At 37.7% G+C, this 24,721-nt stretch overlaps 3 protein-coding genes across 4 annotated transcripts; all 3 read left to right on the top strand.

Annotated features, from left to right (window-relative positions):
• Positions 1-15: 15 nt before the first annotated feature.
• Positions 16-2,453, top strand: LOC137248448 (putative gustatory receptor 2a). Its single transcript, XM_067779383.1, has 4 exons — positions 16-386; positions 1,151-1,760; positions 1,825-1,893; positions 2,332-2,453. The coding sequence occupies exons 1-4, from the start codon at positions 16-18 to the stop codon at positions 2,353-2,355; spliced, it is 1,074 nt and encodes a 357-aa protein (XP_067635484.1). The 3' UTR covers positions 2,356-2,453.
• Positions 2,454-5,527: 3,074 nt separating this feature from the next.
• LOC137249606 (uncharacterized) lies at positions 5,528-13,479 on the top strand. Of its 2 annotated transcripts, none has more exons than XM_067781252.1 (2): positions 5,528-6,303; positions 10,539-13,479. In XM_067781252.1, the coding sequence occupies exon 2, from the start codon at positions 10,700-10,702 to the stop codon at positions 11,930-11,932; it is 1,233 nt and encodes a 410-aa protein (XP_067637353.1). In that variant the 5' UTR covers positions 5,528-6,303; positions 10,539-10,699; the 3' UTR covers positions 11,933-13,479. The 2 variants fall into 2 exon arrangements, with proteins under 2 accessions (XP_067637353.1, XP_067637352.1); XM_067781251.1 differs by having other exon boundaries at positions 5,528-6,892.
• Positions 13,480-21,473: 7,994 nt separating this feature from the next.
• On the top strand, positions 21,474-22,324 carry LOC137249605 (uncharacterized). Its single transcript, XM_067781250.1, has 2 exons — positions 21,474-22,108; positions 22,172-22,324. Exons 1-2 carry the CDS (start codon positions 21,474-21,476, stop codon positions 22,182-22,184), a joined length of 648 nt encoding a protein of 215 aa, XP_067637351.1. The 3' UTR covers positions 22,185-22,324.
• The last annotated feature ends 2,397 nt before the right edge of the window (positions 22,325-24,721 follow it).

The following is a 24,721-nucleotide window of genomic DNA, read 5'->3' as shown; positions in this document are numbered from 1 at the left end:
GAACAACAGCTAACCATGGATATTGTCGGCGTCCTCACTTTTTTGCACAGCTTCCTTCAATTTAGTGCTCTCTCCGTAAACGTGCAAAACCGTAAAAATGGCAAACTCTATACTTCACGTCTACTCGAATGTTATAGCATTTGCTCTTGGTTGCTATCTGTCAGTTTTCTGCTTTACAGCATATTTGGTAAGAACGAGTTTCCAACGGGAAATACTAGGCTTGATGATACCGTTGATTTTATACAATTTTCTGGTATAAGAATCGTGCACTTAGTTATTGTCACAGAAGCATTCATAAATCGTCATCACTTCGCCGAAGTCGTGGAACGGGTGCGAGAAATCGATCGAATGTATGTGCGTTGGTTGAATGTGGATGTGGATAATGGGTGAGTAAAGAGAGACTTTAACACGTTGGCTGCCAGTGTATCACCAGTGATCATACGACAATGTATTGTGGCGAATGTTGACATCACTATGCTAGTTAGTAATCACGCAACAACAATAATATAAATCATCCACACTTATGTACAAGGCAACGAAGAGCTACCTCACACACACAGATGTAGTCATCAGCCGAAGTTGTTACTCACACATACATACCCATAAATGTAACTCAATTACCAAGCAGGAGATACAGCAGTTCTAGAAGACGAAACGTCTAGACTTTAGTAGAAATATGAAACTGAAGCAAAGGAGAGTATAAAAGCAGCGCAAGCTGAGTAGTCAGTAATCAGTTTTGATTTAAGCACGCTATTGGTTGTGAAGTACTACTTTAAAGTAAGCCAAATAAAGACCAGATTGCAATACGGAATATTGGAGTGACGTATTCAACAGTTTAGCGAATCGAACGTTAGCAGGTTTCAAATAAGCGGAATTTCCCTAAATTTGTTACAGTATCATCGATATCTCCATACAAGAGTTCCGGTTATAATTTTGATTATGCTAGAGCTTTAAAACTAGCGATAGTAGCGCCATTCGATATTTTCGAAAGTTTAAAAATACCAACGATAGTTTTTAATAGATCCTGATATAATCACCAGTGATACGCAGGCAACCAACGTGTTAAAAGACATTTGCTTTTGTAGACCGAACTATGCCGTCGTTGAGTATCTGGAATATCTTCGTGTAAATGTATTTTCTTACTTTCCAGCCACTTACACCGTTGTATATTACGTTGGGGTACCATCATGGCTGCTTTGTACATAACCATCGAGTCTTTTATCATTATAGCACAAATTTTTTCCAAAGAAAGTTTCCTTTCTGTATATTTCATCTTATATCTAGTGCCATTCTTTATTGTCGGCTTACGATATTTTCAAATAGCATGTTTCCTGTCCGTGATACGTCAACGTTTGGTGAAATTGGTTCTTACCTTGCATGAGCTTGATCTATTGCATGGGATTCAAAAGCTAAATCATGATCTGTCAACAGACTTTGTATCCTCCGAGTATCCACAATATCGCGGTACTTGCTTGGAAAACGCAGATCTGCATCGTCTTAACATTATTCGTGATCTTTACAATCGTTTGTGGGAATTATTGTTGCTGTTGAATGAGAATTATGGTTATTCGATATGCGCAAATGTTATCAACGATTTTATATCGATAACTGCGAATTTTTATTGGGTTTTCTTAAATTTCTACAGCAACTCATCTACAAGGGAGGAGATATTACAAACGACTAGTGGAGTTTTACTCTGCGTACCGCATATCTTTAATCTTGTCACGTTCACACTACTTTGCGATGATTTATCACTAAAGGTGAGTAAAAAGTATCGGAAAAAATACGACTAATAAAAAAAAATTTTCAATTCTTTTTTTAAAGACAACTGAACTTGCATTGGGCCTACATCGCATTGAATGGAATGTTGACAATGACAACCACAACACTGCGGTAAGTCAGAAAATTTATCGGTTCTATTCCGATTATTAAGTCGCTCTGTCCCCTCTCCCTCTGAAAAAGAGAAAAAGGGAAAAAGACGTAGAAATCATTAGAGTAGCTTACCCACTCAGAAGATATTTGATAAAAGGTCTTTTTAAAGATGACCTAGAGTTACTTTGGTCGAAACTCTGATTTTACGGCTAGGCATTGATTCTGTGATAGCATACTACGGCTTAAAGGACACCTAGAGAATCTCCAGCTTTTTATAACTCTCTTATAGACTCTCCTTAAATTCAGAAACTGAATGATTAAGCCTACTTTCGGCTCTGATAGAGAATGAAGATAAAGAAATTGAGCCATATCCTAAAAAACTTAAGAAAAAGTCCCGAAATGATATCGCACAAAATCAGCCGGTGATAAGCTTGAAGTTAATCATAAAATCCTTACTAGGGTAGGCACTTGTCGATGGTGTGAGGGCTTAGCCGAACTCCATAGCACGCGACTATATAGCACAGCAGTTTATCGTTCATGCTGGATGATTTGCAGCCACGGAGAGGTGGTGGATATATATTCGGGGATATATTCGGCTGTATTTCAACGCCTTCCCCATTATTCAATATTAGACCGCCTTGCCGGACAGATGGTCGTACGATGAATAAAATATGATGGATGACTACGAGACCTACTGTCAAAATTAGGTGTGATTGGCTAAGAACTTTAAACGTCCATTTTTGTTTATAAGATGTATTATAAAGATCCCTATGATTCGTCGTTTGCAGATAGAGCAGTTCTCCTTGGAGCTATTACATCAAAAGATGACAGTCTCAGCCGCGGGATTTTTTGACGTCAATACTTCACTCCTATATACGGTAAGAACCCAGGATGAACAAAATAAGTAAGTATACAGTGTAGAGAGACTGAAGTTCTTAGTATCATGTATCAAAAACCAATAGCCCTTGTCATGAAAAGACTTCATTCGAAACCTCTTCTCTAATACGTTTTTATTTTCTTTTCCCATTTTTCTCATTTTAGATCACTGGGGCTACAACAACCTACCTTATAATCTTAATACAGTTTCATCTGAGTGGAGATAATGTAACCAAGAATTGTATTAAATAAATTTTGTATGAAACCCCCAGCTCTTTATAATTACTAATAAAAGTATTTGTTGTTTTGTATCTACTCTAGAGAACGTGCAGCTCTTAAACCCCATTTCCAGTCGTTGACTGACCTCCAAACCGTATAGTCGTGTTTAATTTCGCTGTGTTAATTCTCTCTCAGAGAGCTCTGGTACTTAACGTGCAGTGCGTTTTCTTTATTCTTAGCCTTACTTATTGCAAAGTAAAAAAAAAAACTTGAAGTGTTAGTTCCTCATGGAAAATAATATTTTGTTCCCTTCGGGACCGATTTGACATACTATCTGATAGTATGTTAATTCCCCCCAAATCAAAACGAAAAAAGCAACTAACTCAAAAAAAGACCTCTACCCTCCCCTACCTCCACCTGTTAGTAAAAGGGTTTACAATAATGATCCAAAATTCATCATTATAAAATCGACCGACGAAAGCAACCAAATTGCAAAACATAGTGTGTTCGCGAAAAAGAAGGTCCTTGACGGAATAAGTACGGAGTACAATTCTGTAAGTATTCTTCGTGACGGCAGCCTGTTAGTACTCACAAATACAAAAAAAGTGGCTGAAAAATTCTTAAAATGTAAAAATCTTGGTGGCTTATGCCCAATATCCGTGTCCCTCCATGAAACGCTAAACACATGCAAAGGCACCATTTATGACAAAAACCTTGCCGATACCGACGTAGAGGAAATCCTCGAAGGCCTCAAATCACAAGGAGTTGTCAGCATAGATCACAAATTTACAAAAATAGTAAATGGTAAACCCATGCCAACCGGTAGAATGGTCCTTACATTTGATTTATACAAAGTTCCCGCCAATATCGACATCGCATGGTACTCCCTCAAAGTTGAAGAATATTTCCCCGCACCTATGCGTTGCCGTAAATGTCAGCTTCTCGGACATACCATCAAAAAATGCAACAACAACACCACGTGTGAGACCTGCAACCTTCCTCCCCATACCCCTGAACCATGTCAACGCACAATGTGCGCCAATTGCTTCGGACAACACCCCGCATCGTAAAGAGATTGCCCTAAATACCTAGAACAAAAAGAAATACTTAAAATAAAAACTCAAAACAAGTGTACCTTCAGCGAAGCCAAACGGCTATTCAAAGTACAAAACCCGTTTTCCATAAATGAGAAACTAACATACGCATCTGCAATACACTCCGCGCCTTCCTCTGCGCCACCCACTAACACAATCCGCGAAAATAAAACACCTCCGCCGATCTCAGCAACTAGCATACCTGACAATATTGAAAACACAACCAAAAATAACTTTCCCTGCCTCAACCCTCCAACTCTCCCTTCACCATGGCCCTCCTTCGAGCTGCAATCTGCTTCTTCACCTAATTACACTTTACCTTCCGCATCTCTTTCTCTCGATATCCACAATAATCTCAAAACCACTGCAGTACAAAAGTTAACCGTTCCACATCCAATTACTACTCTCTCTCCTTCTGCAACTTCTCCTATTGTATCAACACAAAATTCTCACTCATCCTCACTAAACAACTCCGATGTCAATTCCCATACATTCACAGCGTATAGCCAACGACATAACTTAAACCCTCTCTCATCCTCAACTGCTGATCAACTTGATCATAATATGACTGCTGCCAACGCATCAGCCATACCCTCAAATTCTCAAATACCAACAGACTACAATAACCTTATGAAATATGTACACAATCAACTTCACTCATCGTCATTGTCTCAAACGCAAGTCGACGATCTAGAAATAGATCACGACGAGCCTGCTATAAAACAGCTTTAATAGTGATTAAAATTGATATAGTAACACATTATGATTCTTAATATTCTACAATGGAATATTAATGGATATCATAATAACTATTCAGAATTAGAAATCCTAATAAAAGGTCGCAAACCCCACATTATATGCAATCAAGAAAGCCACCTTAAACACAATTACTCACCTCATCCACTTAAACAATACTCAGCTCGCTTTCACAATTTCACTCACATAAAAAACTCAAAGCAAGGCTGTGGGATACTAGTACACAATAGTATCCCACATAAGTTCATAAACATCACCTCAAATATATCAGCTGTTGCAATTTTAATTAATCTCAAGTATCCAATTACTATTGTATCAATATACATTCCACCACTTCAAAAATTTTCCGTTTCGGACTTAGAAACAATCACTTCCTCTATTAACACACCCATAATTCTAGCTGACGATTTTAACTGCTGGAGCCCTCTCTGGGGATCACCAAAATCTAACCCCAGGGGTATAATACTGGAAGATTTTATATTCAAATCTGAATGGATGCATATAATTTGGCTCCACTAGATTTGTTTTTAAAAGTGGCAAAAAGCCATTGATTGGTTGTAGAAATAATCACGGAACGAGATAGAGACTCAAAGGGTGGAAAAAAATATAAAATATAATACAAATTCAAGTGAAAATACCAAAATTTTAGAATTTAAATTGAAATATCAAATAACTGTAAGAAAAAAAAGACTCAAAGCAAACAAATTTGAATGCACACATATGCAAATAAACGGAAGGCAAGTTAAAATATAAATAAAGTAAAAACAAAAAAAGCAAAAATGAGTGTATGTGCGAAATGCAATATCACTATAAGAAGAGAGAGCGGTATACGATGTGAGGGAGTGTGCGATAAAGTGTATCACTTGAGTCTAACCTGTGCGGGTGTTGACAAATACAGCTCTAAAATTATTGGAGAAAAAAACATGGTACGCTTTATGTGTGATAAGTGTGTAACTTATATACAAAATGTTGATTTGGTGCTGCAAGATATGCAAATGAGTGTTAAAAAAAAATAACTCAATACTGAAGGAGTATAAACATGAATTTGAAGATGTGATGAAGAAAAGCCAAGATGAATTGAAAGCCTTATTGGAAGCTGTAGAAAGTCGGTATACACAACGCATTGCAACAATGGAAAGATCGCAAAAGTTATTTGAAAAAAAATTGGCGAGGTAAAAAACTTATACGATATGATGGAAGAAGTGAAAAATAAAACTGAGATAATTGGTCAAGACAGTGAGAACGTACACAATGAAATAAAGAAAATAAGCAGTACAAATATTGCTAAGGAAATGTCATATGCAGAAGCTATGAAAAATAATAACAAAAAAGGTGAAGTGCCGCAGTTAAAAAAAGATGTAGCAATAATAGTGAAACCAAAATCAAAACAAACAGTGGAAAAAACTAAACAAAAGATTTAAACAGCAAAGTAGATCCTAAAAATTTAAAAATTTCGAATATCGCATCAAAAAGCAACGGTGTAATGGTAATTCACAGTAAAAATAATGATGAACGTGAAAGAATAAAAACAGCGATTGAAAATAAAATTGGAAAAGATTAAGAAATTAAGGTGCCAAACATGATTCGCCCAAGCTTAATTATGAAAGGTGTAAATATTCAAGTTGATAATGCTGAGTTGATTGAGAGAATAAAAAAACAAAACTCTCACACAAGCGAAAGTGCATTAAAAATTGTGAAGAAAATAGAAAGAAAACGAGGCAATACAATAGTTTTTGACGTTATAATACAAGCTGATAAAGAGGACTTTTCAAAGATACTTGCTGCAGAACGAATTAATATCGGTTGGGAAAGATGTAAAGTGTACGATGCAATCAGTGTGCTTAGGTGTTATAAATGTAAAGGCTTTAACCACAAATCTGTGGAATGCAAAAATGAGGAAGCCTGTCACAAATGCCATGCCAGCCATAATCCAAAAACGTGTAATGAAATTCTCATAAATAAATGTTTAAGTTGTATTAAAGCAAAGGAAAAGTTAAACCTGCCATTAGACATAAATCATGATACATTTGACAAAGAATGTCCGTGCTATGTGAACAAATTGCAAAAAAGAAAAAGTAAGCTCGGGTATTAGCAATTAAAAAATTATGAGGCCATCAATCTAAAAGATAACATTAGGCAGCGAAAGTTGAAAAATAAAATAAAGTGCATATACCTTAATATAAACAGTATCACAGCCAATAAGGAAGAAGTTGAAAGAATGATAGAAGAAGAGGCTCCAAATTTTGTTTTTTGTACAGAGACTCATACCACAGAGAATATCAGTGATTCAGAGCTTAATGTTGTTGGTTATAACCATGCAAGTTGTGATTCACACAGCCGACACACAGGTGGTGTATTGTAGAGATATATGCCGCCGATAAACGCTGCCGCCGCCGCCGATTTTGGTCGTTTTTCACACGCCGCCGCCGAATGCCAAAAATATCGGCGTGGCGGCGCAGCGTCCGGCGCGTTACTATATTTTCTACTCGTTTAAGACTTTTTAGGCCATTTATTGTTCATGTCGAAAATTGTTCGGATATGGTCGAAAGTGGTATCAACGGATGCACATCACCGCCAGTTATAAGAAACTAATTGCGAAATTTAACTCTTTATAACTATTCAAAAGTTATTTAAAATAACAGGCGCTTTCGATGTCAGCTTAACACGGACTTTCCATCACCCAATTCACCAAGTTATTAAAACCAAATACTAAAAGAAAAGTTATATAATAAATTTATATGCTCACTTTGCATTTTTGAAAAAATTAGTAATGAACAATTAATTCAAATAAAATGACCCAAGGCGAACATGTTTTTAAACTGTCCTCAAGAATAAGCGAAATCAGTGATGCAAAATCCTTTAGTAGGTTCTAGGGGCATAAACACTCCTTTGAAATTAGTTTTACCTCATACTTAAGTTGAGGATATATGTACTTATGAGAAGGGTTTGAAAAATCACTTGGGCTTACATTCAAACATCTGTTGTTTATTTGCGAAACTATGCAATAGCGTCTGAAATGTTAATTTTGATTTTCACACTTCATCCTTCAACACCCAAGTCTCCCGGTTTGACATTTCCTAAAGTTGGCGGCCCTATCCAAAACTAGTCCCTTGGAGTGAATCACATTGATTATAGCCTATCAACCAAGTTTAAATATCGCCTGCACGTTACGGCTCCTTTTACAATTGTGAATACGTAGGTACATATATTTACCAGGTGAAGCTTTGTCCTTCGCAAGAACACTCAAAGTGGTGAAGCAAAATCCCAAGACAGTGGAACTAATGACCGTGTGTGATATTACCCTAACGTAGCGGACAGTCGAACTTGTCTGAAAACTGAAGCTACGCGGTCATCCATAATGAGCTCCTATATCGTAAGGCCGGAAAACAGTAGTTAACAACTTTCAACTTAAAATCCGTCGACTTTCATTCTAAATTTGATTTAACGAAGACTATTGAAATCAATGTTGTGAACACAAACGTCTGCAATCTTTGGTCTACATTTTAAAAATTTTACCCAGGGTCCTTGTAAAATTTTAATTATGTAGATGCGCCGAAGATTATACGGATTTTCACCCATGACGCAATGACATCCACTTAGACTGCTTATGATTTCGAGGGCGGCATCTTTGGCCGAATAGTCACTCCCTAACGTTTCAAAGTGTAGCTCGGTAGCATAGCGCGACAAAAGCATCCGTTGGAAAGTCTTTGGAGCTACACCTAGAGCTTCTAGGAAAGTGACGTCGACGAAGGCATGAGTTCTTGCCGTTTCAACAGGGGTTGACCATAAGGAAAGGGGTGTTAGAGGCGTTGGTTCCACATTACAATTGAAGAGATGGTTGGTGTCATGTGGGGACACGTTGCAAGCGGGGCATACATTTTGTATGTCGGGGTTGATTCTGGATAGGTAAGAGTTTAACCTGTTACAGTATCCAGAACGAAGTTGAGCAAGAGTGACACGCGTTTCCCTGGGGAGTATGCGTTCCTCTTCCGCAAGTTTTGGATAATTTTCATTTGCTTGTGTTTTTTTCACTTCATACGGCTGGGTTCTCAGGTGCCGTATTTCCTCAAAATGCTTACGGAGATGACTCCTTAAGCCCCTAGGCGGTGCTGGTTCATCAATCAGATGTCTGTTGAGATGCCCAGGTTTCTGGGTATGCAACAGGAACTGTTTGGTCAGCATCTCATTTCTCTCCCTGATGGGGAGTATTCTCGCCTCATTATGCAGATGGTGTTCTGGGGACATAAGAAGACAGCCCGTGGCGATTCTGAGAGCAGTATTCTCGCAGGCCGGTAGTTTCTTCCAGTGGGTGATTTTTAGGCTTGGCGACCATATGGGTGACGCGTAGCACGTAATCGGCTGGCTAATTGCTTTGTATGTAGTCATGAGCGTTTCTTCATCTTTTCCCCAAGTACTGCCAGCGAGGGATTTGAGGATTTTGTTACGGCTCTGAATTCTCGGAACAATTGCGGATGCGTGCTCACCAAAATGTAGACCCTGATCAAACGTCACACCCAAGATTTTGGGGTGTAGGACAGTCGGAAGCGTAGTGCCATCGACGTAGATATTCAAAATGGTCGACATTTGGGGCGTCCATGTTGTAAATAAGGTCGCGGAAGATTTAGTCGGTGATAATGCCAGGTTTCGCGAGGCGAAAAAACTGGAGAGATCAGGGAGGTAGCCATTTATTTTATTGCATAGCGCATCGATCTTTGGGCCTGGGCCTGTGGCCATTATTGTGCAGTCATCCGCGTAGGAAACGATTGTGACTCCTTCCGGCAGTGAAGGTAGCTTAGATATGTAGAAATTAAACAAAAGTGGTGATAGGACACCACCCTGTGGCACCCCTTGCTTAATTCTCCTTGGTTTTGATACTTCGTTTCTAAATTGCACCGATGCCTGCCGACCACCCAGATAATTTGCGGTCCACCTTTTAATACATGGGGGAAGGGTAGACCCTTCCAGGTCCTGCAGTAACGAGCCATGGTTGACCGTATCGAAAGCTTTTGATAGGTCTAGCGCTATGAATACTGTTCTATGGTGGGGGTATTGATTTAAACCGCAATTTATCTGGGTGCTAATGGCATTTAGCGCGGTGGTAGTGCTATGAAGTTTTCTGAAGCCATGCTGATGAGGGGCTAGCTGCAAATTTGCTTGGAAATAAGGGAGCAAAATGGCTTCAAGCGTCTTTGCCACTGGCGATAGGAGAGATATCGGACGATACGACTCACCTATGTTAGCTGGTTTCCCAGGCTTTAGTAGCGGGACCACCTTGGCCATTTTCCATTTCTCAGGTATGACAAAGGTGGAAAGAGACAGATAGACCATTCATAGCAACCCTCAGTCGCCTTTATGCGTGACCGCCAAGGAGCGGCAAATGATTTAAAGAAATTATGTTCGCGACGATTATTAGAAGTTAACCCTAGGTGAAACTACGCTTTGCACGAGATATACAAGCAAAAGTGTGACTATTTTATGTATATCTATTTCTTTTCAGCAGACGCAGCAGTACCAATTCCAAAGACCGGGGTTAGGTTCGAAGCCTCTCTGGAGCATGCGAACGAGGGACAATCCCTTCGCAAGGAGCTACTCCTGAAAATTTTCGAACGGTCTGCGAGATTTTGATGCAAAAACCCCGGATCTTTCCAAAATGGCCAACACGTTGATTTCCTTAAATACATATAAACAAAACCTTTCCTAAATATTATTTTTTTTAAATAGAAAAATCAAGCTATTAACGCCTACGCCGCCGCCGCCGGTATATAATAGAGCCTACGCCGCCGCCGCCGATAAAGTGATCGGCGTAAACCTCGAGTGTATTGTTATATATTCATAAATTGATTAGCTTCAAAGTAATATACAACAGTAATATAAACAATAATATGTGGTGTGTTGTGCTGAAAACAACGAGAAGCACAATTAAGTGGCAAATTGGTGTAGTATACCATTCACCGAATACAAGCGATGCTGAGTTCATTAGATACATGGGTGAAATGCTGGACGAATATTTTAATGAAAATGGAAACAATGTCATTATTGGTGATTTCAATATAAACATGAATGTAAAGTCAACTTACTCAAACCAGCTAAACCAAACATTCACATCAATGTCAATGAGACAGTTAATCAATTTTAATACAAGAATAACCGAATCATCACAAACCAAAATAGACCTTCTCTATAGCAATAGCGGTGATATCGAAATACAAAACTTAGAGAATCAGAGAATATCAGATCATGAAACAATTTGTATCAAACTGCCTGTACAAAAAAACTACAAAATGAGAGTGTATGATAACCGCTTATGCTGGGACAACTATACGGAGGAAAATTTATTAAATCATCTTAGGAATTATAATCTGGCCGAACTTACAAACTGTGACATCGATGAAAAAGTCATAATCATAAATAACATTTTGGAAGACGTAATAGATACGATAATATTTGAAAAGGAAGTTCAAATCAAAATAATGAATAAGTGGTACGATCGTGAACTTACAGAACTGAACAAGCAAAAATTTGAACTTTGCAAGTTGGCAAAGATAACAAACTCATGGGAGAATTACAATGATATAAAACGACACTACAAAAGAGTAATCAAGTTTAAAAAGAAGAAATACATGGAGAAAAAAATCACAATCAACAGTAACAACCAAAGGCTGATGTGGAAATGTGTAAAAGATGCTGTAAATATGAACAACGAGAATTCTCAAATAAAACGAGTTTTTATAAACAACACTTATGTTGAGGAAGATTATGAAATTGCAAGACAATTAAATCAGTTTTTTATTGAAAGTATAAGAATAATATGTAGTAGTATTGAAACCATTATGCCAGTTGAAGCTGAGGTAGACATAAATAGAAATTTATTTGAACTTAAAAATGTATGTGTTGATCAGTTCTTGCGTACAGCGGCGACATTACAAAATAAATATGGTGGAAGAAAACTGTTAACAGAAGGTGTCATTAAAGATAGTATGGTATACTTAGGATACTATTATACTAGCATAGTTAATCAAAGCTTTAATAGTGGTGTTTTTCCAGCATGCTGGAAAACGTCGAGCCTGGTTTCATTGGGCCACTTGAGGGCAGCGCGCTGCCACAACGTCCATTAAAAAAAAAAAAAAAAAACAAAAAAAAAAAATTATACCAGTTGAAAAAGTTAACGGAACAGTAAAACCAGAAGAAATACGGCCAATACATACGTTACCTAGCGATGAAAAAATAATAGAGAAAATTGTAAAAAAAACAGCTGCTAGAATATGTAAACAAATATGAAATTATTATTAGCGAGCAATCAGGGTTTAGATCAAAACACTCCTGTGAAACCGCACTGAACATGGCGATAGCAGAGTGGAAAGGAGGAATGTCTTGCAAACTAGTAACAGTCACAGTTTTTCTTGACCTTAAAAGAGCTTTTGAAACTATTGATAGAGATATGATGTTCAGGAAATTATATAACATCGGCGTCCGAAATACAGCTTTAAAGTGGTTCAGAAGCTACCTTACAGGAAGAAAACAGAGAACTTTAATTAGGAACGTGACATCTCCTGAAATAGAAGTTTAAATAGGTTTACCACAGGGATCAGTACTAGCCGCGATTCTGTTCATAATATACATAAATGATATTAAAACTTGTTTGAGTCACTGTAAAATAAGACTATTTGCAGATGATGCATTGTTGACGATAAGCTGTCCATCCGTAACTGAGGTCATATCAAAAATACAAGCGGATATAGACTCTGTATATAAATGGCTATGTCAAAACAAGCTCAAAATTAATATTGAGAAAACAAAATGAATGGTTATGAGTAAAATACACTCAGGAGTTGACAATGTAACCCTAAAAATAGCAAATATCCCATTAGAAAGAATAAACCAAATAAAATACTTAGGAGTTATAATAGATGAAAGATTAAAGTTTGATGAGCATCCTAAATATGTAGAGGGGAAAGTTTGAAAGAAGATAGGTTTTATGATACGGACGTGCAAGCACATAAGCCGATACTATAAAACAATGGTTTATAAGTCTATCGTTGAACCTCATTTTATATATTTCCCAACAATTCTATTTACAATAGCTGATTCAAGGATAAATACGTTGCAGAAAAAACAAAATACGGTGATGCGATTTATTTTAAAGAAGCGTTTTGATACTCCCATACAAGAGCTACTAAACAGCTTGAACTGGCTTAGTGTAAAACAGCTTGTGTTATATTATACTTTGAAATTCATACACAACATGAAATTAGGAAACCTACCAAATTATCTAAATGATCGTGTAAAATACAACAACGATGTCCATAACTATAACACAACAAACAAAAATAATTGCCACTTGCCAATTGTAAAATCCGAATTTGATAAAAAGAGTATATATTTTGAGGGATTAAGAGAATACAATGAACTTCCTAGGAACTTAAAAGATTGTAAAAATATGAAAGAGTTCAAGAGGCTATTATACGAATATTGTAAAGGAGTACCTATTAGGTAAAAAAGAAATACATTTTATAACTCAAAATTAATTATGCAAAATCCAAAGACTGTATAATGTATAAATGTGATCTCATAGATTTAATATAAGTCTAAAGACTGTAATAAATAAAATAACTAACTAAAATAAATCTAGCCTATGTGTACTTAACAACAATAATCCAACACACTTTTCTACACATAACACTTTCACTCACGTAGATGTAACAATGGTATCTCCCCAACTACTTCCCCTTGCATCTTGGTACACACTGGAAGACTTACATAACAGCGGCCATTACCGAATAATTTGTACAATCTCATTCCCCACAAATAATACTTATAAAAATCCCAAACCTGTGAGATTCAACACTGCTAAGGCTAATTGGGAAAAGTACCAAGCGACACTTAATTCCATCGAGCTAGAGCAGTTCATGCAAGGCAACACTAACAAAGAAGCAGCTACACTATCCAAAGCTATTAGACAGGCAGCAAATCTAGCTATACCAACAACATTCCACCATAAAAGATCAAGACTAGTCCCATGGTGGAACCCAGTCTTAAGTAATCTCCACAAGGAAAAAGTTACTGCTTGGAGGGAATAACAACGATTGAGGAGTATCGACTCTTTAATTAACTTTAAAAAAAGAATGCACTATTTAATAGGGAAAAAAAGTTTGCTAAACGTAAGTGCCTAGAAAGCTTTACAAAAGAAATTAGCCCGAGTTCCTCAACAGCGGCCATTTGGAAAAGAATTAAAACCCTTACAGGCACCTACAATCCAAATATAATTATATCCCTTAATATCAACAACTCCATCATAACTAACAGTAGCGATATATCTTTCCAGTTTGCCCAACATTTTACAAAATCCTCTGAAACGTCCAATTTTCCACCGCAATTCATTCAGGCATCAAGCAATCTGCCCTTTCTTCGAGCAAACGATAACACAGATTGTCTAGCAAAACATCTAGAAATCGATATTAATTACATGGAGTTGGAGCATGCCTTACCCTCTGTCAAAGGTACCACTCCGGGTTTTGATAAAATTAACTACTAAATGCTAAAAAAAACCCCAAAATCTATAAAACTGAGGCTACTAAAGGTTTACAATGCCATATTCGAATCCGGTGTAATTCCTCAGAGTTTCAAGACAGCGACTATCATCCAAATACTTAAACCACATAAAGAGCCAGACGATTTAAAAAGCTTTCGACCTATATCACTTATTCCCTGCATGAACAAAATAATGGAGAAAATAATCGCTATCAGGCTGATGTGGTCTTTATACAATAAAAAGCTCCTATCCCCATTCCAAGTAGGATTTAAATCTGGTACGAGCACTTTAGATGCTCTTCTTTTCCTTGATCATCACATATGTAAAACTCTGTCAAACAAAAATCACATATCCATCCTTTCGATCGACTTTGCTAAAGCATTTGACAAAATCGGGGCACACCTGGTCTTGCAAAAATTATAGGAATGGCGAATTGGCCCTAAAATTTTTGAATATATTAAAGCATTCCTTTCAAACAGAAAATTTCGATGCAAAATAAACGACACATTTTCTAACACGTTTCCCCTACACAATGGAATTCCCCAAGGTTCCCCACTGTCTGTCACACTTTTTCTGATAGCATTTAACGACATTAGCAGACTCATGAGCAAACAAAATAATATTAAACATTGCTTATACGCCGATGACCTTTACCTTATTTGCACTAATAAAAACAACTCAGAAATTAAAGAGTCATTCCACAATGCTATAAATACTATAAACACCTGGTCACAGCATTCAGGGGCCCTTATTTCTTTAGATAAAAGTAAACACTTGCATATCTGCAATAAACATAATTGCAACGATATAAATGTAAAAAATAATAATTATACTATATTTAATGTAAATAACATGAAAATTTTAGGTCTAACATTCGATTGTAAACATAGTTTTAAGTACCATTGTTCTAATTTAAGAAATGACCTAGCTACCAGGCTGAACATCATCAAATATTTATCCTCAAAAAAAAGCTTTGTACATACTAACACCTTAATTGATATTACTAAACTAACAATTCAGAGCAAAATTGATTACGGGCTTCAAATCTATGGAAACTGTGCAAAAAATCACCTTAAGATGATTCAGGGCCCTTATCACGCCGCCATGAGAAGGAGCCTAAGAGCATTTAGGACTACCCCGATTAAGAACCTGCTAGTCGAAGGAGGCTTTCTGGCGATCGAGCCTAGAATAAAATACCTTAGAAGTCGTATAATTTACAAGCTTTATTCCTACTCACCTAACATTCTAAACCATGAAATTCAGCTTTTAAATAAAAGGAAAACTGCCATAAAAAGGAAATCGGCTCCTTGCAAGGTAAAAGAACTTGTAGAATATCTCAACCTAAGTTTCTCCCCACCAAAACTTGCTAAAACTAAAATACCACCATGGAAACTTCACAGCAAGATAGTTATCAACGAGCTGACACTCCGACGTAAGGATAATACATCGCAATCGGCCTTTCAAAAACTATATACAAGCATCGTTTCTCCACTGAAACAGGAAGGTTGGAAATTTCTGTTTACTGACGGATCCAAGCAAAATGTGGGCGTCTCATTTGCTGTGACAGACGATAACGGTCTAACGCAGGCCCACGGCTTACTACCTCAGTATGCAAACATATTTGACGCTGAACTACAGGGATTACTTTCGGCACTACAACTAGCCAAAGAAACAAACAAAAACCACGTGATTTGCACAGACAATAAATCAGTATTTACAGCTACAAAAAAGTTCCAATTAAGGGAGGGCCCCCTTAATTCAATCCAACAGCTACTTATGAGTATGTCACCGAAAATAAAATTGATGTGGATCCCATCTCACTCAGGTATCCCGGGTAATGGGCAAGCGGGCCAAGCTGCAAAATCCGCTTTTAAAGACTGTCTTCATTTCCACATGCCATTTAGTGTAAAATCAATAAAAAACTACTTTTCTAACGCTCTACATAAAAGTCTTAAAGAGGAATGGTCAACCTACAGGCACCCATACAAAGATATAAACCCCCTCGGTGTTCCGATCAAACTGCCAACTAACACATCTACTTGGGCCAACAAATGTTTTGTACGCCTTAGACTAGGCCATACACTTATAACTCATGAACACCTTCTTCAATCAACATCTCAGCCCATATGCCATTATTGCAACAACTACAACCTAACTATTCAACATATTCTAGTAGATTGCCCAGCTCTGCACGCTCATCGCACTCAATCGTTTCAAGGACAAAATCCACTCCAACTTATCCTCCCGAATCCTTCAGAAACAAATGTAAATCTAATTGGAAAATTCTTAAATGGCATTAACATATTTCACTTAATTTAAATATTTACACATAGATACGTACACATAAACATATGTAAGTATTCTAGATTATGACTAAGCCGATAGCCTTGGTAGCTTGTGCTTATGAGTTATTTTATAATTTTAATTATGGATAACAAATAAATAATAATAATAATAATAAAACCCATTTCCCTTAGAACAGTGGTGCACTCGAGAGCTACGGAAAACTATTCGGCGTTCACATATGTATATGTATGTCGTGTGAGCGCAACGACAGATATTTAGTAAAGCAAGCAGTCAATTAGTTTTAGCTTGTACTTCAAGCAGTAAACCACTGGTGATACCGCTCTAGACAAAAAGTGCTCCACCGGAGACGCACCCTCATGTATACCGATGGCTCAAAGACACCAGAGGGCACCGGGCGGGGATCTACAGCCTTAGAACTAAGATATCCATACCCCTCGAATATTATCTGAACATTTTCCAGACCGAGGTCATCGTCATAAAATTAACCCGTGCTGAGATCAACCTACAACGAGACTACACTAATAAGATAATCGTTATACTGAGCGACAGCCAGGCCGGACTCAAGGCAATGTCGTCAGCATGGACTAGATAAACAGTTCTTAAGAGCGTGGGAAATTCGAATCGTTTAGGAGCTAATAACACCAGTATTTTGGCTTCGGTACCGGGACAGAGAGGGGTGGTTAGGGACGAGGAAGCGGGTGGGCTGGACGGAAGCACTATAGGGCCTGAGCCCATCATGGTGATGGGGCCTAACACAGTAAGGAAAAAATTCAAGCAAGAGGTTACATGCCTCATAGAACGACAATGGCGTCAGATTCCAGCATTATGGCAGGCAAAGGCCCTGATGGGAGAATATAACACAAAGCGATAAAATGCCATTATTTATCTCCCAAAAAAGCATCCTTAGAGTTTTAACTGGCATACTCACAGGTCACTATGCACGCACTAGGAACCTGCGTCGGTTCTGTGACCGCGAGGATTAGACTGCAGAACACATCCTTTTCGAATTCAATGCCATCGCAAAACGACGACTTGGATCGCTAAAATTAGCAAGTAATTACATTCACTCTCTAAAGCCGAGCACTGTCCTGGATTTTTCCTAGCAGTTATGCTTGGATGAAGTTCTGTGAAGAGAATGAGGGAAAAAACTCCCACACAGTTCTCCGTAGCTTTTTGTTCAAGTGCTCACAATTTTTATTTAATTGGGTTTTTGAGGGCCAAACAAAATGTTTCATTGGTGGCGGCCTTATTCTTTTGTTACTGGGTTACCACCCATTCGCTGGGTTAGATGACTTACTGATAAACTTTAATGGATTTCACATTTCCAAATCATGCACATTTTGATTTTAGTTAAGTCATGCAACCACTTAGGTCTGTGGTATCAGTCGAAAAAATTCAAAAGTTATTAAGCTAGTGACCTAGACAGCGAGCCAGTATCTGTTACGTCACCTCAACATAATTTACTATCAGCAGATTTGCGCATTTTTAATACGTAAATAATAAAAATAAACAAGTAAGGAAGGTTAAGTTCGGGTGTAACCGAACATTACATACTCAGTTGAGAGCTATGGTGACAACATAAGGGAAAATAACCATGTAGGAAAATGAACCGAGGGAAACCCTGGAATGTGTTTGTATGACATGTGTATCAAATGAAAGGCATTAAAGAGTATTTTATGAGGGAGTGGGCCATAGTTCTATAGGTGGACGCCATAAAGGTGGATCAGGGTTGACCCTAGAATGCGTTTGTACGATATGGGTATCAAATGAAAGGTATTAATGAGTATTTTAAAAGGGCGTGGACCTAAGTTCTATAGATGGACGCCTTTTCGAGATATCGCCATAAAGATGGACCAGGGGTGACTCTAGAATGCGTTTGCACAATATGGGCATCAAACGAAAGGTGTTAATGAGTATTTTAAAAGGGAGTGGGCCTTAGTTCTATAGGTGGACGCCGTTTCGAGATATCGTCATAAAGGTGGACCAGGGGTGACTCTAGAATGCGTTTGTACGATATGGGTATCAAATGAAAGGTGTTAATGAGTATTTTAAAAGGGAGTAATCCTTAGTTCCATAGGTGGACGCCGTTTCGAGATATCGCCATAAAGGTGGACCAGGGGTGACCCTAGAATTTGTTTGTACAATATGGGCATCAAACGAATGGTGTTAATTAGTATTTTAAAAGGGAGTAGGCCTTAGTTCTATAGGTGGTCGCCTTTTCGAAATATCGCCATAAATGTGGACCAGGGGTGACTCTAGAATGCGTTTGTACGATATGGATATCAAATTAAAGGTATTAATGAGTATTTTAAAAGGGAGTAATCCTTAGTTCCATAGGTGGACGCCGTTTCGAGATATCGCCATAAAGGTGGACCAGGGGTGACCCTAGAATTTGTTTGTACGATATGGGTATCAAAAGAAAGGTGTTAATGAGTATTTTAAAAGGGAGTAATCCTTAGTTCCATAGGTGGACGCCGTTTCGAGATATCGCCATAAAGGTGGACCAGGGGTGACCCTAGAATTTATTTGTACAATATGGGTATCAAAAGAAAGGTGTTAATGAGTATTTTAAAAGGGTGTGGGGCTTAGTTCTATAGGTGGACACCTTTTCGGAATATCGCCACAAAGGTGGACCAGGGGTGACTATAGAATGTGTTTGTACGATATGGCCATCAAAAGAAAGGTGATAATGAGTATTTTAAAAGGGAGTATTCCTTAGTTCCATAGGTGGACGCCGTTTCGAGATATCGCCATAAAGGTGGACCAGGGGTGACCCTAGAATTTGTTTGTACGATATGGGTATCAAAAGAAAGGTGTTAATGAGTATTTTAAAAGGGAGTAATCCTTAGTTCCGTAGGTGGACGCCGTTTCGAGATATCGCCATAAAGGTGGACCAGGGGTGACCCTAGAATTTGTTTGTACGATATGGGTATCAAAAGAAAGGTGTTAATGAGTATTTTAAAAGGGAGTAATCCTTAGTTCCATAGGTGGACGCCGTTTCGAGATATCGCCATAAAGGTGGACCAGGGGTGACCCTAGAATTTATTTGTACAATATGGGTATCAAAAGAAAGGTGTTAATGAGTATTTTAAAAGGGTGTGGGGCTTGGTTCTATAGGTGGACGCCTTTTCGAGATATCGCCATAAAGGTGGACCAGGGGTGACTCTAGAATGAGTTTGTACGATTTGGGTATCAAATTAAAGGTATTAATGAGAGTTTTAAAAGGGAGTGGTGGTAGTTGTATATGTGAAGGCTTTTTCCAGATATCGACCAAAATGTGGACTAGGGTGACCCAGAACATTATCGGTTGGATACCGCTAATTTATTTATATATGTAATACCTGGCAAGATTTTAAGGGTTTTTTGTTTCGCCCTGCAGAACTTTTTCATTTTCTTCTACTTAATATGGTAGGTGTCACAACCATTTTATAAAGTTTTTTCTAAAGTTATATTTCGCGTCAATAAAACAATCCAATTACCTTACCATGTTTCATCCCTTTTTTCGTATTTGGTATAGAATTATGGCATTTTTTTCATTTTTCGCAATTTTCGATATCGAAAAAGTGGGCGTGGTCATAGTCGGATTTCGTTTATTTTTCATACCAAGGTAAAGTGGGTTCAGATAAGTACGTGAACTGAGTTTAGTAAAGATATATCGATTTTTGCTCAAGTTATCGTGTTAACGGCCATGCGGAAGGACAGACGGACGACTGTGTATAAAAACTGGGCGTGGCATCAACCGATTTCGCCCATTTTCACAGAAAACAGTTAGCGCCATAAAATCTATGCCCCTACCAAATTTCAAAAGGATTGGTTAATTTTTGTTCGATTTATGGCATTAAAAGTATCCTAGACAAATTAAATTAAAAAGGGCGGAGCCAAGCCCATTTTTAAATTTTCTTTTATTTTTGTATTTTGTTGCACCATATCATTACTGGAGTTGAATCTTGACATAATTTACTTATATACTGTAAAGATATTAAATTTTTTGTTAAAATTTTACTTTAAAAAATTTTTTTTTTTTAAAATGGGCGTGGTCCTTCTCCGATTTTGCAAATTTTTATTAATCGTACATGCAGTAATAAGAGTAACGCTCCTGCCAAATTTCATCATGATATCTTCAACGACTGCCAAATTACAGCTTGCAAAAGTTTTAAATTACCTTCTTTAAAAAGTGGGCGGTGCCACGCCCATTGTCCAAAATTTTACTAATTTTATATTTTGAGTCATAAGTTCAACTAACCTACCAAGTTTCGTCGCTTTATCGGTCTTTTGTAATGAATTATCGCACTTTTTCGGTTTTTCGAAATTTTCGATATCGAAAAAGTGGGCGTGGTTATAGTCCGATATCGTTCATTTTAAATAGCGATCTGAGATGAGTGCTAAGGAACCTACATACCAAATTTCATCAAGATACCTCAAAATTTACTCAAGTTATCGTGTTAACGGACGGACGGACATGGCTCAATCAAATTTTTTTTCGATCCTGATTATTTTGATATATGGAAGTCTATATCTATCTCGATTCCTTTATATATGTACAACCAACCGTTATCCAATCAAACTTAATATACTCTGTGAGCTCTGCTCAACTGAGTATAAAAATAAGTACAAATGTACATAACCCTCCTTATAACACTACCACATATATCATGGCTTACGACAATGCTCCGCTTGGGCTGGCTTGCTTGGCTAGCTGGAACTGCACCTAAGTTATTATTATCTCTAATGATGACTGTTTATGAAAAGGTCAGTTTTATGGTGGACAATGTGTTATATTTTTTAACATTTTCACAAATGTGGTAACCATATGCGAAGTAATGTTGAAGGCAAAAAAATGTCGGCGAGTATTGCGCCTGGAATGTGTGTTGGATGAATTGTTGCAAAAACAAGTGGACATTAGCGGAATGGAGTTGAAAGTGTGGCTAAATGCTTCTTATCATGTAATCTTACACATCATTTACGATGTCATACATTTGAGAATTGCATTCGTAGGCTATAAATCTCCGGTTTTCTATCAAGCCGCGCCCCTAATGGTTGTGCAACGTATGCGTTATGTGCAAATCATACAAGCAATTGAACGGCAAACTCTACGTTCCTCATATATGATTGATGCGCTTCAAGTGTTAGTGTGTGCTAATCGTACCAAATATAAATATACCAGTGCCGTTTGGCAACCCTATACATTGTGGGAATATGAACGTTTGAATTCGTTGCGTCTTATACAGGGACGTCTGTGCGAGTTACATGAAAGTGTGAGCAATTGTTATGGTTGGTCCGCCATAGTGTTGATCTTCACTACGTTTTTTACATTGGTGAGCAATCTTTTTTGGTGTATTATAATCGCGAAGAATAAATCAAATCCCATGCAATTCTTCTACAATATGATGACCATGTTAAGATTGGGTACTATGATGACAACGCTATTGGTGTTTGGTGATAGGCGCGTAGAAATGTGAGTATGGTGGCGCTGTTGTGGTTGGTTCATTTGAGTTTCTTATCCAGCGTGTCTCTACAGAACGCTAAAATAAGTTGTCTCATCAACAAGTTGGCAAAACCTTTCGGTAATAAAATCTACAATGATCTTGTCTCAAATTTTGGAATACAATGCCAACATAAAGGACTTACAATAGACGTGAAATGATTTTGCACATTGGATCTTGCATTGCTGAAACAGGTAAGTAAAACGTTATAAAGGACTCAGAAACTTGAGTTTTGGAAGAAGTCACAAAATTAAATACCCCATATCAAACCTTCTTCCGATAACCATGCACATACGGTGGTCATGGGCCGAAATCGCACTGAGACTCAGCGATCCTCAGGGCATATCCTTATTTTACTTCCGGTGAGGAAATTCAGTTCCGAAATAGATTATTAACGCCCCAAATCGCACGGTATACAAATCCACACCGACTCAGGCATGGGGGCTGGAATCTATTTGCATTCGCTAGTGATATCCACGTCATTCAAACTGTCGTCAAGGTATAGTGTGTTTCAGGCGGAAGGCCTAGCGATTAGGCAAGCCTGTAAATCATTCAAGATCCTGAACATAACTGGGTCATAAGAGAATCGAAAGAATTTAGGTAGCGGATGAGCTGGCGCATGGGGGAACAACGGATGGAAATGAAGGAATAACCAGCGTCGAGGTAGGCATACTCCTAGGGATAGCCAAAAGGGAAACTCGAAATATTTCTTTTTTTTTTATGTACAAAGCTCAGCTCAAGTGAAAGAATACTTCTAACTGTGCAATTTTAGGAGACATGGCCAGACTACAATAACAGAAGGACAGATATTCTACTGAGTAGATCTGGAGCCGACACCCATAAACGTATAGGGGTCTGCACCAGTCATCGATATTTATGCATGCATACTGAAAAGATAGGTATTCCGCCACTGCAGAAGTTGTATAGACGTAACTACCAAAAATACTATGGAGCACTTTCTGTGTAAATGGTCGGATCTAGCTAGAATAGGTATGAGATTATTCGGAAGCTCCTTTCTGAAAAATCTGGTTAGATTATCGGAAATAGGTCTTTCACAAAAAACAAGCTAGGCAAGGAGGTACCCCAATGCCAAATTTCAAGCAAACCGCACCATAAATTATATTTTTCAAGAACAGGTCGACCCTTGGCGGATCTTCCGGAAACATATGAAAGGAAAAAGGACCACATTGTGAATATAAACAACCTCAAGTCCACTTGAACACAGTCATACAATTTCATTAAAATCGCTCTAGTTGTTTAGAATGAGTTCAATCACAAACAAGCACAAAAGAAATAAATATATATATATATACTAGCGGACCCGGCAGACATTATTCTGCTCTAGCTTTGGTCTATCTGCATAAATTTTACGAAGTTATTATCTCTTACTCCCCCTCCCCGTCTCTCCCCTCTTCACATTTTTTTATACACTAATCTTTCTGGTCTCTTTCTCCGTATCCGTCTTTTCCATCCCTTCTTTTTTCGCTAGCTCCCTCTTCTTCTCCCTCCCCCGCTCCATCTATACCTTTTTCCATCTCCGTCTAACTCTAAATTTGTTTTTTTTTTTTTTGAGAAAAAATATTTTCTGGTGTTTTTATTTTTATGACGAATTCTCAAACAATTTATGAAAATCGGTCGAGCCGTTTCGAAGGAGTTAAACTACAAACAGTGTACCACGAGAATTTTGTTTTATTCATAATACAGATAATACCCCTGAACCACATTTTGGCCCATATCTCGTAAGCGGGTTGAGATATTGCAATAATTTACCTTTGTACTAAGGCCCTCATCAGCATCATTCATTTGATATCCATATTGTACATCCATATTTGAAAAATACCCGGGTCCATGTTTTGTGTTTCAAGACCCTAATGTGTCTGATTTTAAAAATTTAAGAACCAAAACAATCGAGGGACCTCTACATAACACGTATGTAAGTTTGGTCGAGATTCCCTCACCCGTTTGTGCGCCAAACCTTTACGTGGAAAATTATCCCCCTTTTTATACTCAGTTGAGCGAGCTCACAGAGTATATTAACTTTGATTGGATAACGGTTGATTGCACAGGTATAAAGGAATCGAGATAGATATAGACTTACATATTAAAAAATCATCAGTATCGAAAAAAAATTCGATCGAGCCATGTCCGTCCGTCCGTCTGTCCGTTAACACGATAACTTGAGTAAATTTTGAGGTATCTTAATGAAATTTGGTATGTAGGTTCCTGGGCACTCATCTCAGATCGCTATATAAAATGAACGATATCGAACAATAACCACGTCGAAAAAGTGCGATAATTCATTACCAAATACGGATTAAGCGATGAAACTTGGTAGGTGAGTTGAACTTATGACGCAGAATAGAAAACTAGTAAAATTTTGGATAACGGGCATGGCACCGCCCACTTTTAAAAGAAGGTAATTTAGTAGTTTTGCAAGCTGTAATTTGGCAGTCATTGAAGATATCATGATGAAATTTGGCAGGAACGTTACTCTTATTACTATATGTCTGCTTAATAAAAATTAGCAAAATCGGAGAACGACCACGCCCACTTTTTAAAAAAAAAATTTTTTTAATTCTAATTTT

Source organism: Eurosta solidaginis, chromosome 4, assembly GCF_040869045.1.
Source record: "Eurosta solidaginis isolate ZX-2024a chromosome 4, ASM4086904v1, whole genome shotgun sequence".
NCBI lineage: Eukaryota > Metazoa > Arthropoda > Insecta > Diptera > Tephritidae > Eurosta > Eurosta solidaginis.
The sequence above is the reverse complement of the archived record's forward strand: the minus strand, read 5'-3'. Positions and strand labels throughout refer to the sequence as shown.

Excerpts from the sequence above, each read along its gene's own strand:
- LOC137248448 (XM_067779383.1), top strand. The coding sequence starts at position 16 with ATGGATATTGTCGGCGTCCTCACTTTTTTGCACAGCTTCCTTCAATTT. Across the intron at positions 1,761-1,824 it reads GCGATGATTTATCACTAAAG|ACAACTGAACTTGCATTGGG; the intron begins GTGAGTAAAAAG and ends CTTTTTTTAAAG. Across the intron at positions 1,894-2,331 it reads ATGACAACCACAACACTGCG|GGTAGGCACTTGTCGATGGT; the intron begins GTAAGTCAGAAA and ends AATCCTTACTAG.
- LOC137249606 (XM_067781252.1), top strand. The coding sequence starts at position 10,700 with ATGTGGTGTGTTGTGCTGAAAACAACGAGAAGCACAATTAAGTGGCAA.
- LOC137249605 (XM_067781250.1), top strand. The coding sequence starts at position 21,474 with ATGTTGAAGGCAAAAAAATGTCGGCGAGTATTGCGCCTGGAATGTGTG.